This window comes from Hyaena hyaena, unplaced genomic scaffold, assembly GCF_003009895.1.
Source record: "Hyaena hyaena isolate Hyena2069 unplaced genomic scaffold, ASM300989v1 scaffold_459, whole genome shotgun sequence".
Taxonomy (NCBI): Eukaryota; Metazoa; Chordata; class Mammalia; order Carnivora; family Hyaenidae; genus Hyaena; species Hyaena hyaena.
Window position 1 is genome coordinate 775980 of NW_024081093.1, and position 15758 is coordinate 791737.

At 44.2% G+C, this 15758-nt stretch overlaps 1 protein-coding gene across 2 annotated transcripts in view; it reads right to left on the minus strand.

The window, feature by feature from the left end:
- The window catches only part of UBP1 (upstream binding protein 1), a 53613-nt gene that overhangs the window by 22910 nt on the left and 14945 nt on the right, over positions 1-15758 (minus strand). For both annotated transcript variants that reach the window (XM_039253742.1, XM_039253743.1), the window contains exon 3: positions 4354-4430. In XM_039253742.1, coding sequence (XP_039109673.1) covers positions 4354-4430 — 77 coding nt within the window. The remainder of the gene's footprint in view (positions 1-4353; positions 4431-15758) is intronic.

Consider the following 15758-nt stretch of genomic DNA (forward strand, 5'->3'; position numbering starts at 1 on the left):
CCTCCTTCACCACCCACACGATTCAGGGGCCAACTACTGTTTGGTTCCAGAAACAGGAAAACAGGTCATCCAAACGTCTTCAGATACCAGACTTACACTAGTTAACGTTTCTGACACATTTATAAGTAACTTTCTCATGATGCAACAACATGATCGTATTCAGCATGGGGGTTAGAAGGCACTGAATCCTCACACAAGTCCAAATCCACGTAGAACCTTGGACTCCCCCAAAACTTAACTACTTCATAGCTTACCATTGACCAGTTTACTGATACATCAACAGTTGAATAACAACAATAACAACTGAGTAACAACTTGTAAATGGATCCGTACAGTTCAAACACTCGTTGTTCAAGGGTCAACTGTAGTTTAAAAAGAGTCCAAAAAAGTCATTCGGACCGAAGTGGAAATCCATACAGGCACAGTGAGCACGCTGACTCATGCCCGCCTGCCTCCCACATCTGCAGGGCCTGCCCAGGCGGTCTACCAGCACCCACTTCACACCACCACCCGCCGGCAGCAAAAACTTCACAGTGAAGGTGCACAGGCTAGCGGGGGCCTTGGGTCACATTTACCAACAGATTGAGCTCAAAATAAAGGGCAGCACAGAAATGTCATGATTTTCATTCTTCCATTCTTCACAAATTCAGGTGAAAATAGTGTGAGAATATAGGTATCAGCTTTAATACTAAAGAATATTAAAAGAGAACCAGAGCTGACAAGTGGCAATGTATTTAAGACTTAAAGTGGGCTTCAGGGGGGCTCAGTCAGTTGAGCATCTGACTTCAGCTCAGGTCATGATCTCGTGGTTTGCGAGTTCTAGCACTGCATCGGGCTCTGTGCGGACAGCTAGCTCAGAGCCTGGAGCCTGCTTCAGATTCTATGTCTCCCTCTCTCTCTGACCTTCCCTGCTTGTGCTCTGTGTCTCTCAAAAATAAACATTAAGAAATAATAATAAAAACAAAGAAAACTTAAAAACATTTAAATGAAATTCAAAGGGAAAAAAAGTAAGGCAGCAAGAGACCAGCCACGGAGAGCCAGCAGGGAAGAGAGGCCCTAACATAAAAGCAGGCAAAGCAAGCACATCATCGAGGGTATTAGGCACTGTCAACAAGTTCCAAAGCACCTCTGACGACCCAGCATTTGTTCCCCAAGACTCCCCCGCCACGGCAAAGTCAAAGATCAAGGAGCCAGGAAGTTAGACACTAGATTGCAGCAGAATACTTCAGGGATATTGCAATAAAAAAGGATGTGATGTTTTTAAGAAATTCACCGTGCAGTCTTTGGCAATAGCAGACTGTTGCTCTGAACCCCAGGCAAGCTCTCAAGCTCTAACTGGATGCATCCTGGCACAGCCGCCAAATATCAGATGTGTGGCTTATCGAGTGGAAGATGAAATGGATTTAAGACTTTTTCAATTTTTTCTTTAATGTTTATTTTTGAGAGAGAGTGAGCGAGTGAGGGAGCAGGGGAGGGGCAGGGAGAGAGGGAGACACAGAATCGGAAGCAGGCTCCAGGCTCTGAGCTGTTAGCACAGAGCCTCACGCGGGGCACGAACTCATAAGCGGTGAGATCATGACCTAGGCTAAAGTCAGACGCTTAACAGACTGAGCCACCCAGGTGTCCCAAGACCTTTTCAAACTTAACCCTTCCAATCTGTAAGCTAACTGTTCAGGGAAACTGATGCTTTTGAAATAAGTACCCTTGTCACTAGAAATTTACCCAAGGGATACAGGAGTGCTGATGCATAGGCGCACATGTACCCCACTGTTTATAGCAGTGCTTTCAACAATAGCCAAATTATGGAAAGAGCCTAAGTGTCCATCAACAGACGAATGGATCAAGAAGATGTGGCTTATCTATACAATGGAACACTACTTGGCAATGAGAAAGAATGAAATCCTGCCATTTGCAGCAATGTGGACGGAACTGGAAGGTGTTATGCTGAGTGAAATAAGTCAGTCAGAGAAGGACAGATACCATATGTTTTCACTCATATGTGGATCCCGAGACACTTACAGAAGACCATGGGGGAAGGAAAGGGGAAAAATTGTTACAAACAGAGGGAGGGAGGCAAACCATAAGAGACACTTAAATATAGAGAACAGACTGAGGGTGGACAGGGGGGTGGGGGAGAGGAGAAAATGGGTGATGGGCATGGAGCAGGGCACTGGGTGTTGTATCGAAGTGATGAACCATGGGAATCTACCCTTGAAACCAAGAGCGCACTGTACACACTGTACATTAGCCAACTTAATAAATTATATTAAAACAAAAAGCACCCTTGTCTAGGAAGAATATGCCTGTTTAATGTCAGCAAAACATCCACTCTGCACTTAGAGTGGATGGTTTCTCTACTGTCGACACTTCACTTATCTCCCAGTGAAGAGATGTTTTTGCCTTAATTTCTTAACTTGCGTTAATCTTGTGTATTGGATGCTTTTACATATTTTAGTTTGGAACTAAATCCAAGAAGCAGAACTTAAAGCAATCAAGCAACAACTTAATTGACCCTGCCATTTCGAGTTAAGCTGACAGGTATTTTCAACAAGCTTACCACGGGCGCCTGTGGTACACATGTTTATCAGGACCACCACGTGGTCAACACACGTGGATGTATCATCATACCACTCGACCTCTGGATTAGGTTTAAATCTTACCATACAAGTTGTCTTTGAGTAATGTCCTAACGTGTTTGGATCCAGTTTTAAGGCTCTCAATACAGGGCATATAATGCCTTACTTCATTCTGTATAGAAATCTACAATTTAAACAACTTTTCAACACTTTCACATTGATTTTTTACATTTTTTTTATGTTTTATTTATTTCTAGGAGAGAGAGAGAGAGAGACAGCGTGAGCAGGGGAGGGTCAGAGAGAGAGGGAGTGACAGACTCTGAAACAGGCTCCAGGCTCTGAGCTGGCAGTCAGCACAGAGCCTGACACGGGGCTCGAACCCACAAACCGCAAGATCATGACGTAAGCGAAAGTCGGACGCTTAACCGACTAAGCCACCCAGGCGTCCCTAATTTTTTTTTTAAACCAGCATCTGAGAGTCATCAAATGTAATTTGCACAGTGACAGAAGAGTTCATCCACATCTTCCCTTAAACTATATAATACTGATTGGATTTTAACTGGGTATATGATACAATTGGCAGATCTGCCTGAAGGTGAGCCAGGGTGCCCGATGGCCTCACAACAAGCCCGCCTGTGACCAGGGAACCCCGCGCAAGTCTCTGACATTTCTAAGCTTCCTACACACTAGAAAATGAGAGCTGGGTGTCTGACCTGATTCGCTCTCCAGGGAAATGACCAAACGCACAGCCCCTGGGAGTCAAAAGCCTGGGAACTCATTCCAAGTTGGCAAGACAACTGACTGGTGGAGAGCAGACACCCATCTGTTTCCTTCAACCTCCCAAAGGACTGGGGTCCTCCTGCCCCCAGGAGTGGGAGAAGCACTAAAACAGCCCAAAGATGCTCCACCTGCAGGTGTTGGGCACCCGGCTCTCCCGGATAGGCCCAAGCTGCCTGCCCCGCAGATCTGTCCCCCAAAGGCAGATCCCCAGGGGGGAGTGTTTCCAATGGGACACCTTTCTGAAGTGCCCAGGCCCCCGAATGCCTCCCTGTGGGAAGATGGAAGCGTCAAGAGAACAAAGGCCTGCTTCTCTCATGCTAACACTTCACCCTATGGCTGTTCTGACTTCCCTCAAGATTCTTCCAGAAGTCCTGCCCTGTAATGCTATCGAGTTTGTAGCACCCCATTCTGTGTGACGGGCAGAGGCCAGGCCACCCTGCTGGACACTGGAGGGAACAGGATGGTTCTGAAGATTGAGCCTCAAAGGAAGGGCCCAGCCAGCCGACCGCCACGCCTCCTGGCCCCGGACGGCCTGCCTGCCTTCATTCGGGCACATCGGGCATGGATGCAGGGGGTGCAGAGACTTCCAATCTCACTTGGCGAATTTTTAAGAGGTGAAATAAAAGGATTTTAAAAGTTTCATATTAACTAACATTTCGCCCCAAATTATTCTTTTACTTTTAAAGGAACAACTTGAAGTCTTTGCTCTGGCGGTAGGTTTTCCCCCACAGCTGCGACTGCGGTGCCTCGGTGTCCACAGGGCCATCACACTCGCTTCACCCAGGGACTGCTATCATTTCCGTTTTGTAGAAAAGTAAACAGAACACAGTTCAAAATTTCAGGAGTTCCAATACAGCCATCACTTCTTCAAGTGAAATTCGGTAATTGTAAAATAAAAACGCTTGTGCAAAAAACCTAAAACTTCTATGTCAAACCTGCTACTTTTTTCAGTCATTGCCATCAGCACCGGTCAGGAGTGAAAATGGACCATCCTTACCTTTACCAATTTTCCAGTAATCTCTGGCATGTCTCCCATTTTCCGATTATCCAGCATCCGAATTTCGTAAGACTGACCTATTTTAAAGAGATTGTTGAATTTAAAGAAACTGTATCACAAGCAGACCACAAAAAGAACATCACTGTTCAACATAAAAAGTCAATGGTCTCTCAACCAGAGAAGCAATCTTTTGATCTTTTTTTCCTACAAACCACACCACCCTTTCCTTCATACACGATTACAGAATGAAGAGTTTCTGACAATATTTGCTACGCTCTCACATTAAATTTTTATTATACATACATGCATAATCCAAGAGCGATTTCTGATCACAGCTTTATTGAGATGTAATTTACATACCACAGAATTCATCCTTGTAAAAACTGACAGTGTTTAGTATATTCGGAATTCTAACACCGTCACCACGCCCAACTCTGAGCATTCTCCTCACCCCAGAAAGAAAACCGTGCCTTCAGGAGTCAGGTCGACGCTCACACACACACCCCCACACACCCCCACACACACCACCACCACCACCACCACCCTGCAACCACCATCAACTTATTTCCTATCTCCAGGAAGCTGCCTGGCTCAGCCCAACATAAACAGAGCCACGCAGAGTGTAAGGGACCGGCTCCTGCCAGCACGCATGTTTCCAGGCTCTGGCACATTGCCGCAGTGTGACCCAGACAATCTGGTGTCGCACTCTGCTCCACTGCCCTCTGTAGGCACCGCGGGTTCCGTAACTGGAGGTTTGCAGCAGCCCTGCATCAAGCAAGGCTATGGGTGCCATTCTTCCAACAGCACCTGCTCCCACTGGGTCTGTCACATCTTGTGAGATCATGACCTGAGTCGAAGTCGCAAGCTTAACTGACTGTGCCTCCCAGGTGCCCCTGGGTCTGTCAGGTCTTGTAATTCTCACAATGTTTCAAACTTTTTCATCATCATTATATTTGCTATGGTGAATCGTGCTCAGTCATTTAACCCAGTTTTTAGCAATAAAGCATTTTTTAAAAAGTTTATTTCTTTTGAGAGGAAAAAGAGAGAGCAGGGGAGGGGGAAAGAGGGAGGGAGAGAGATTCCCGAGCAGGTTCTGCACTATGAGTGTGGAACCCGATGTGGGTCTCGAACTCACGAACTGTGAGATCCTAAATGAGTTGAAATCAAGAGTCAGGTTCTTGACTAACCAACTGGACCTCCCAGGTGCCCCGGCAATAAAGTATTTCTTTTTTTTTTCTTTTAATTTTAATATATATTTTTTTATTTATTTCTAGGAGAGAGAGAGAGAGAGAGACAGCATGAGCAGGGGAGGGTCAGAGAGAGAGGGAGTCACAGACTGAAACAGGCTCCAGGCTCTGAGCTGGCAGTCAGCACAGAGCCCGACGCGGGGCTCGAACCCACAAACCGCGAGATCATGACCTAAGCGAAAGTCGGATGCTTAACCGACGAAGCCACCCAGGCGCCCCAAAGTATTTCTTAACTAAGACATATACATTGTTATTGCACACTGAACAGACTACAGGATGGTGCAGAGAGAACTTTTATGTGCACTGAAAAGCGGAAGAACTCATTTGACTCACTTCACTGCAGTATTCCCTTGACTGCGCTGGGCTGGAATAGAACCGGCACCATCTCTGAGGTGTGCCCGCACTCCATCCCTTTTTACTGCACATATTCCACCACAACAACATGCCACATTTTGTTCATCCATTCACTAGCTGATGGGCATCTGGTTGTTTCTCCTCCTTGGCCATTACAAATAATGGTACTATGAACATGTGTTCTGTGTTTTGTGCAAGCCAAGACCAAATTTGAATCCTAGAACCTTCCTCCTTATGACCAATGAGCCCAACTCACATTCTCCCACTGTTCGGTGTCCATAGGAAAACATAAACAGATACTGACGCACCAACCTATATCATTAGGAAGAGAAGCTGCTGCCAAAAGAATGTACTCCAAAGCCACAAAAATGATTTCTGAATTATCTGTCATTAAGTAATAAAAACGACAGTATAATTTGATATGCAGAAAATGAAGAGTAATTAAGGAGTGCTTATAGGGGTGCCTGGGTGGCTCAGGGAGTTAAGTGCCCGACTATTGATTTCAACTCAGGTCACAATCTCATGGTTCGTGGGATCAAGCCACCTTGTGCTCTGTGCTGACAGTGCAGGGCCTGCTTGGGATCCTTTCTCTCCCTCTCTCTCTGCCCACCCCTACTCACTCATGCTCCCTCTCAAACTAAATAAATCTACTTGAAAAAAAAAAAAAAAGAGTGCATCTAGTATATGTCATATTAAGTTGAGGATATTTATGATCTAGTCCACACTCCAATGGAGCACACCCACATTGGGTTGCACGCTCATAAAAATATACAAAAGGAACTAGATCACCTGGTCAAAATACAACAAAAGGTTATTAAGTTACAATCAAATCACTGGAAGGCTGGTGCAGGAAAACCATGATATACAGTATGTTACTAAGCAAGAGTCCTTAAGTCCTTCAACAGATTGAGAGATTAACACTAAATAATACTACGGCAAGAGACAGGTTTTAAAAGTTAAATTTGCAGCATACTTAACAATGGATCTACACTCAGAAAACAGTAAGAAATAAATTGTAAAATAAAGCATACAGATAGGTATTTTTGAAAACTATACCGGTATAAATTTAAAATTACACTCACCCTCTCAAAAATTTAGGCAAATTAACAAAATGTTTGTGTTAATTATCAGATTAACCAAAAAAATGTTTAATTAACAACCAAGTAGGGGCGTCTGGGTGACTCAGTCGGTTGAGTGTCCGGCTTCGGCTCAGGTCATGGTCTCACGGTTCATGGGTTCGAGCCCCGTGTCGGGCTCTGTGCTGACAGCTCAGCCTGCTTTAGATTCTGTGTCTCCCTCTCTCTCTGACCCTCCCCTGCTCACAGTGTCTCTCTCTCTCTCTCAGACATAAATTAAAAAAAAAAAAAAAAAAAGGTGAGGATGGGGGAGAAGTAACCTGCCACAGAGGAAGGGAAAACTTGTCCTGCCAGGATTATCTCATGATCCTCAAAATCTCAAAATTCTCAGCATTGAAAAAAAATCAAACACGGCGCCTGAGTGGCTCAGTCAGTTAAGCCTCTGACTCTTGGTTTACCCTCAGGTCTTGATCTTAGTTTCCTGAGTTCGGGCCCCTTAGGTGACTCTGTGGTGGCGGCGAGGAGCCTGCTTGGGATTCTCTCTCTCCCACTCCCTCTACCCCTCCCTGGCTCATGCTGTCTCTGTCTCTCAAAATAAATAAACTTAAAAAAAATCAAATAAGGATGAAATTTCAGTGTTCCTGTCTTCCTTTGTATTATTTTTCCTAGTCAACCTAACGAGGATACCTCTGTGCTCAATATAAGGTTCAATGTTTTCACAAACCAATTTCAGGATTTGTTGCACCTGTATTAAAGCACTGTAGATTTCTATTCTTCTAAAATCAAAAGTGTTTTTTATTTTAAAAAAAGGCTCTGTAACAACTGCTATTCTTCACATGGTTTCCCTGTGGGCACCTGGCTGGCTAAGCAGGTAAAGCATGTGACTTCTGATCTCAGGATTGTGAGTTCGAACCCCATGTTGGGTGTAGATTACTTAAAAATAAAATCTTTGAAAAAGAGAAAAAATTGGTTTCCCTCCTGGGAACTATGTGTGCCCTAGCCTTTTCCCTCCTTCAGTCTTATCCCAACTCACTATACAGAAATCCTTCTTTACCAACAAGTTTCTTCGATATTCATTGAGTTAACAACCAGGCCTTCATTGGTTTGATTTCTTCTTCTATTTGATCCCCTCCCATAAATCTCTTAATAACGTAGTTTCAGAAAGATGTCTAGGTTTTAACTGAAATATAAAGACGACTCCGGTATCAATGTTACAGTTAACATAAGAGCTCTACTCTGACTTGCTAGTCCTAATTTTTTTATTCTTTTAAACTTTGTAAAAAATCTCTATTTATTTATTTTTGAGAGCATGCATGCACGCATGTGAAAGAGCAGGGGAAGGGCGAAGAGGGAGATGAGAGGATCCCAAGCAGGCTCTGCGCTGTCAGCACAAGGCCCAGTGTGGGGCTCAAACCCACAATCCGTGAGACCATGACGTGAGCTGAAATCAAGAGTCAGACACTGAGTCAACAGAGCCACCAAGCACCCACTGGTCCTGTTTCCAACTTTCTATTCTGAAGTTAACTTTCATGTTTTGACTTTTTTAAAAGTATTTTTATTGAGAGAGAAGGCGAGTGCGCGTAAGAGAAGGGGAGGGGCAGAGAGAGAAGGAGACAGAGAATCCCAAGCAGGCACTGCACTGTCAGCACCGAGCCCCACGCAGGGCTCAATCTCAAGAACCATGAGACCATGACTTGAGACAAAACCAAGAGTGAGAGGTTTAACCTACGAAGCCACCCAGGCGCCCTTGAAGTCTGGACTTTTTATTCCTTTTCTGGCTTACAAATGCAAAAGCACTGACAGAACTGAAAACTATAATTGTTTTGAGTTCACATCTCTACCCAGTCTAGCTTCCTTGGATGGACTCTAGAGCAACATGGAGCCCAAGCTGTGACAGTCCCCATGGCTAAGTTCAAAGAATTTATTTCTAAAGGCCTAATAGAGAACTTTACTCTGTAACAAGAACCACAGCTAACTTCAAGGAAATGTACAGTTGTAGAGTGAAATTAACAAGAAATATATTCTTCTTTGAAACTTAAAAAAATTTTTTAAAAATATTTATTTATTATTGAGAGACAGAGAGAGACAGAGCATGAGCATGGGAGGGGGAGACACAGAATCCGAAGCAGGCTCCAGGCTCTGAGCTGTCAGCACAAAGCCCAACGTGGGGCTCGAACTCACAAACCAGGAGATCGTGACCTGAGCCGAAGTCACATGCTTAACTGACTGAGCCACCCAGGCGCTCCTGAGACTTCTATCATTTAACAGTATTTTTTTTTCTCGCCAAGTTTTTATTTCTTACATATTGGTTTTCTCTCTTTTTTAACAGTATTTTTAATCCAACAGACATGCTATTTCCTAGGACCTAAAACCTGCGTTCTCCAAATAGAAGCTGGCTTTCAAATGAGCAGGTATCTGTCATCCAACAGCAGCAAAAAGCTGCCCTGAGGAAACCAAGGGGTTCAGATCAGAAGCCCCACCCCCACCATAAGGAAGGAAGCATCAGAGAGTCGGGAGGGGCTATGACAAGGGGCAGCCTAGTTGCAGCCAGACCCCCAGCCCAGGGGAGAGCCAGCAGCTTTACTCTACCCTCTGGGGCTCCACACCACGACTATCCGGTTTTTCACTTCACAGAACGAGACACTTCTTGTTACCCCAGAGCAGAGAAGGTTAGCTGCTCAAGGATAAACAGGAGAACACGAATACAGTTTTTAAACTCTACTTCTATTGTTCAAAACAGTACAAAAACTGATGCTCTGAGGCATCACAAACTTGGAAAACTTGTTCCAATTTATACCTGCCTGTGAAGTGAAGACGACACAGAATGTACCTCTTCTTTTTTTATGGTTTTATGCAATGGCCAACATTCTTCAGCCACAGCGGCCCGAGAGGCAGAGGCTGAGCAATGAACTTCAAGTGACCAAGCCACAACCCCAGAACGGCACGACCACGCACCAACACTCAACTAAGGAGACCCATCTATGAAAGGCAGTGGTGAAGAGAAGCTCCCGCACCTGGCTGAGTATTCAAATTAAAACTATAAAACAAGCACAGGTCCCCAGGCCAGGCACATCAGCATCCCCTGGAAACTTGTCAGATATGCAAATTACCCGGCCCTATTCCAGACCTCCAGGGTCAGAAGCTCTATGGGCCCAGCGATCGTGTTCTGACAAGTCCTCCGGGTGACCCCGAGCCGCGGAAGTTGGGGAGCCACGGCATATGTGAAGCTACCGACAGCCAATTCATCAGGACCCTCTCCTGGGAGTAACCTTTATATTCAAAAAGCCCCGAGTAAAAAGGTAAGAATTAACCATCTTTTCCTTAGCAGCTGAATAAATACTGTATTATGATAAACACTCTCCTAAAGTGCGATGCCAAAGAGAAAAATGGCCTGGTTTGGAATGGCTATTATATAACTGCATCATTTGCCACAGGGTTCATTTAATACAAGGTGTTATCTACCACGGTACGACATCACAGGCACTAAGATTTCCAAGTCCTTCTTGGTTCAAATTACTCAATTGTCTATGTTAAGATTAAGAAATCAATCTAAAGCTGTTTAAATTGCATCACGACCCCTTTAGAAGTAGCCAAAACTCATCACACTCGTTTATTTGTCTGACAGCATCACAACAGTCTAGGATACCTCTCGCTCCATCACTGATGGGTGCTCCCCAAATACACTTCTATCCACAAACATGCATTACACACATGTGTACGGTTCACATATTGGAATATACAAACACACACACACACACCCTGAGCATATGGGTTCAGACTTCATGAGATGCCCTTTCAAGACCCAACTTTGGCGAGGACTTCAGAGGTGAGCAAGGAGGCAGCACCACAGGACGCAGAGTGTTTTCATCTAGAATGTAAAGGTAAATGATGCCCACCTTGTAGAAACAGCTCTGGTGTGCACAACATGGCCTCCTCTGCGCCTCCCCAGAGATCAGCACGTGGTACACATTTGCCTTGGCTGATACGAGAGTTTTTTATTGCTGCTATAACAAATTTCCACAAACTCAGTGGCCTGAAACTATACAAACTTATTATCATATGGTTCTGGAATTCCGAAGTCCAACACACGCCTCCAGGGCGGGCCAACATCAAGCTGTCAGCAGGACTGTGTCACTTCTGGAAGCCCTAGCACAGAACCCACTTCCTTGTGTGCTTTTTGATGCCACCTAATACCCCTGGCTCATGGCCTCTTCCTCTGTCTTCAAGTCTGACTCTGAATCTTCTGCCTCCCTCTTTAATGTTTAAGGACCCTTGTGACTTCACTGGGCCCACCTAGATAATCCAGGATAATCTCTCCAACCCGACACTCTTTATTATTTTCATGTAATCTCTACCCCTAACGTGGGGCTTGAACTCCCAACCCCAAGACCTATTGTCACATGCTCCATTTGAGCTGCCCAGGCACCTCAACACTCTATCTAACCACATCTTCAAAGTCTTTTTTGCTACATAAGGTGAAATATTCGCAGGTTCTGGGCATCAGGACATGGACACCTGTGGGGAGCAAGCAATCTGCCCACCACAGCTCCGAAGCAGGGCAAGAACGCTGTTTCTGGTTGAGAGCCCTGACTGTTGCAGGTGCTCGTCAAGGATTATAACACACTTTCTGGCGAACCTGGCAAACTTCCTGAGCCACCAAACTGGGATCTAGAGCCAGCATGGGTTCGAGCCATTTGCAAACACTGCTAGTCCAGCTGCAGCAGGAAACAAACACACATCAACCAAGGTCTAAACAGCTGGTTTCCAGGATGATCAGAAACCATGGAAACTCCTCGGTTATGACAGTAACAGCAGCAAGGTTCATACTGGACTTCCTATGTATGTGCCGGCTGCCTTGTAAGCCCAGTACATCCATTAGTTCAATTTCAGTCTCAACCACCTTATGGGGGGAGTGTTAAATTAAGGAACGTGCCCGGGCCAGCAAGTGGTGGAGTGGGATGCACGCACAGGCGGCCCCACTCCAGAGACTGCGGAGAACCGCTACTCACTGCAGCCCTCTCCACCCCACACCCACCATGTGCAAAAAGACACAAGACACATTTAAACCAGTGCTCACTCTAACTAGGTGAGACACTTAGAAGAACCGAAAGGTATGAAAAAATGTGCTTAAGGACGTCCTGTGTGCACCAAAGGTCTTTACAGCCGGGGCAGTGCAGTTTCACTGGCAGTGAGGTGTGACAGCATCTGCCAGCTAAGTTCTCTTTTAAATTTCTGGGGAGCCTGGGAGGCTGAGTCAGTTGGGCGTCGGACTCTTAGTTTCGGCTCAGGTCATGATTTCACGGTTCGTGGGCTTGAGCCCCACGCTGGGCTCTGCCTTGATGTTGTGGGGCCTGCTTGGGATTCTGTCTCCCTCCCTCTCTGCCCCTCCCCTGCTCGCTCGCTCGCTCTCTCTCTCTCTCTCTCACACACACACACACACAAAATAAATTTCATCGTTTAGTGACAAGACCATTACATCACAACTACACTTACACACACAATTCACCCATCACATGAACAAGTAAATTTACTAGAATACGTTCAAATAAATATTAACTACATAATATTTTCGTATACAAAGACTGTCATAAACCATGATTAGAACCTTCTTAGGTATTTTTAAATGGTTCTAATTCAGCAGCTGCCTGAGGCAAGCAGAACTAGATTATCTGGTGGACAGAGAAACAAGACTATTTACCATATACCGTTTCTTAACTTGTGCATTGTGAGCCACGTACAGAAATCATCTCTTTAAACTGTTAAATTTTAAATGGTGGCAATTAACTAAAAACTTACAGAACACTTGAACTATTCCAGTAAAGAAAATTGGTAGTTAAGAAAATGACATTTGGAATCAGAATACTCCGGGTTTAAATCTTTATAAAGCATGGCACGGTCAATAATCTAAATAGATAACTGTACGAATAATTACTCCCTCCAAAGCTTTAATATGATCATAAAACGGGGAATAACTGTGCTTTCATTAATTGTCATTATTATCTTCAGTTTTCCCCTCATGTACTAGAATGAATGCAGATAAATTCACATGTGAGTTTAAAAAGAATAAAACATGGGGCACCTGGGTGGCTCAATTAAGCATCCGACTTTGGCTCAGGTCATGAACTTACAGTTTGTGGGGTCAAGCCCCTCTTTGGACTCTGTGCGGACAGCTCAGAGCCAGGAGCCTGCTTTGGATTCTGTGTCTCCCTCTCTCTCTGCCCCTCCCCTGCTCACACTCTTGTCTCTCTCTCAAAAATAAACATAAAAATCTTTTTTTAATGTTTTTAAAGAATAAGAACTTGGGCTGATGAAAGATAACCTCAAGTACCCTATCTAATCCCTTCTTATAAGGTTTTTGTATCCTTTTTTTTGGTAGGCAGCATTCCCATTTTAAGTCGTTTTCCTCAGCGCAGCTGAAGAGTTCGTCAGAATCCAAGAAAATTAATTCATGAACCTTAAAAGTGAGTTTACAATCTGATTCCTGAAAACAAAAATGGTAAATTATGTCGATGCTTAACAGTCAAACCATCAATACTAAAATGGTGCCACTGAGGTATACTTTGGCAGAACTTTCCAGGGCAATGTCACTTTAGCTGAAAAACTATTCATGGGATTTTACTGAAATTCCTGGATAAAATTAACCAAGCCTCATTATTTTCCACATCTAGGCCTGATTCTCTATATACTATGTATTACAGGAAAGGTTTCTGTAAAAACTCAAAACTTCAGGGGCTCCTGGGTGGCTCAGTCGGTTAAGCATCCAACTTCATCTCAGGTCATGATCTCACAGCTCATAGGTTCGAGCCCCACATCGGGCTCTGTGCTGACAGCTTGGAGCCTGGAGCCTGCTTCGAATTCTGTCTCCCTCTCTCTCTCTGACCCTCCCCCTCCCTCACTCGTGCTCTCTCTCTCTCAAAAATAAACTTTTTTTTTTTAATTAAAAAAAATCAAAACTGCTGAGAATGTTTCCTTTAGAAAGGAAGCCCAATCAACTGCAGATACTTTGCTAACTCTCGACCTCTGTTTGCTTCCCCAGCTTAAGAGAGATGGGGATGAAAGCCACTCAGTAACACCTCACTCAGGGTTAAACCTTGCCCGAGTTCAAAAAAAGCTATGGGTCCTGTCCTTAGAAACACACATATTTATAAAAAATTTGAGGGGCACCTGGGTGGCTCAGTCAGTTAAGCATTTGACTTCAGCTCAGGTCATGATCTCACAGTTCGTGGGCTTGAGCCCTGCGTCAGGCTCTATGCTGACCACTAGCTCAGAGCCTGGAGCCTGCTTTGGATTCTTTGTCTCCCTCTCTCTCTGACCCTCCCCTGCTCACTCTGCCTCTCTCCCTCAGAAATAAATAAAATATTTAAAAAAAAATAAATAAAATATTTAAAAAAAAATTTTTTTTACTTTGAAAAAAATTTTAGGGGATTCATGAAAAATCAGGGTCCAAACCTTTTGTCAAAGTGACATATGCTAGGAGACAAGTCTGTGAAAGAACTAATTGTAGTATGTACACTTGATACTTGTGTATTTTATTAAAGGTTTTAAAATTCCTTTTAAAAACGTATATAAGAGGGGCGCCTGGGTGGCTTAGTCAGTTAAGCGTCCCACTTTTGCTTAGGTCATGATCTCACAGTTAGTTCGTGGGTTCGAGGCCCGCGTTGGGCTCTGGCTGACTGCCAGCCCAGAGCCTGGAGTCTGTTTCAGAGTCTGTGACTCCCCTCTCTTTCTGACCCTCCCCTGCTCACGCTCTCTCTCTCTCTCTTAGAAATAAATAAAAAACATTAAAAAAATTTTTTAAAATTTAAAAAAATAAACAAAAACATATATAACTCCTTTATGACTGGTTTTAATAGTTACTCAAATGTCTTTTTAGAATATTTCTACACATGCAGTTTATTTTTCCACTTTTTTTTATGTTTTTTATTTATTTCTGAGAGAGAGAGACAGCGTGAGCAGGGGAGGGTCAGAGAGAGAAGGAGACACAGAATCCAAAACAGGTTCCAGGCTCTGAGCTGTCAGCACAGAGCCCGACGCAGGGCTCGAACCCACGACCCATGAGATCATGACCTGGGCCGAAGTCAGACGCTTAACCGACTGAGCCACCCAGGCACCCCTTTCCACTTTTTGCTTAAAAGGTGGAGAAATTAAAAAGATAAATTAACACAATTCTACAACCAAGAAAAGAGTCATCATTACTACTGCAGTGAGCACAGTGAAGTGCAAGAAAGCCGCCTGCACATATACTGATGATGGTCAGAGTCAAGCTGGAGTACTGCCTGGGAGTGTGCTGGGTGCTGGGAATACTGGACACAGGGGATGATACAGGTAAACATTCACTACGCTGTATACGTAAGATCTGCACACACTATGATAAATAGCAACAATCGTTTTCAAATCTAAGCTTGACCAAGTTCACGTTGAGGAAGTTAACTGATTGCTCGCTTGTCTTATAAGTCTGTAAAATGCATTTTTTTAAGTAAGCTCTGTGCTGAAATGGGGCTTGAACTCATGACCCCAAGATCAAGAATCGCCTGTACTACCAAAAGCGAGTCAGGCAGCCCTAAAATGGATTAATAAAACTTCGGGAGTTTCTGGGGAACTAAACAGCCATGTATAATACGTGGTACAATGCTTCACACGTAGTAAACCCTCAGCAAATGTCAGTCTAATAATACATCATTACTATAGATGGTGGACTGCAACTTTTATCAACATAGTATCATTTCCC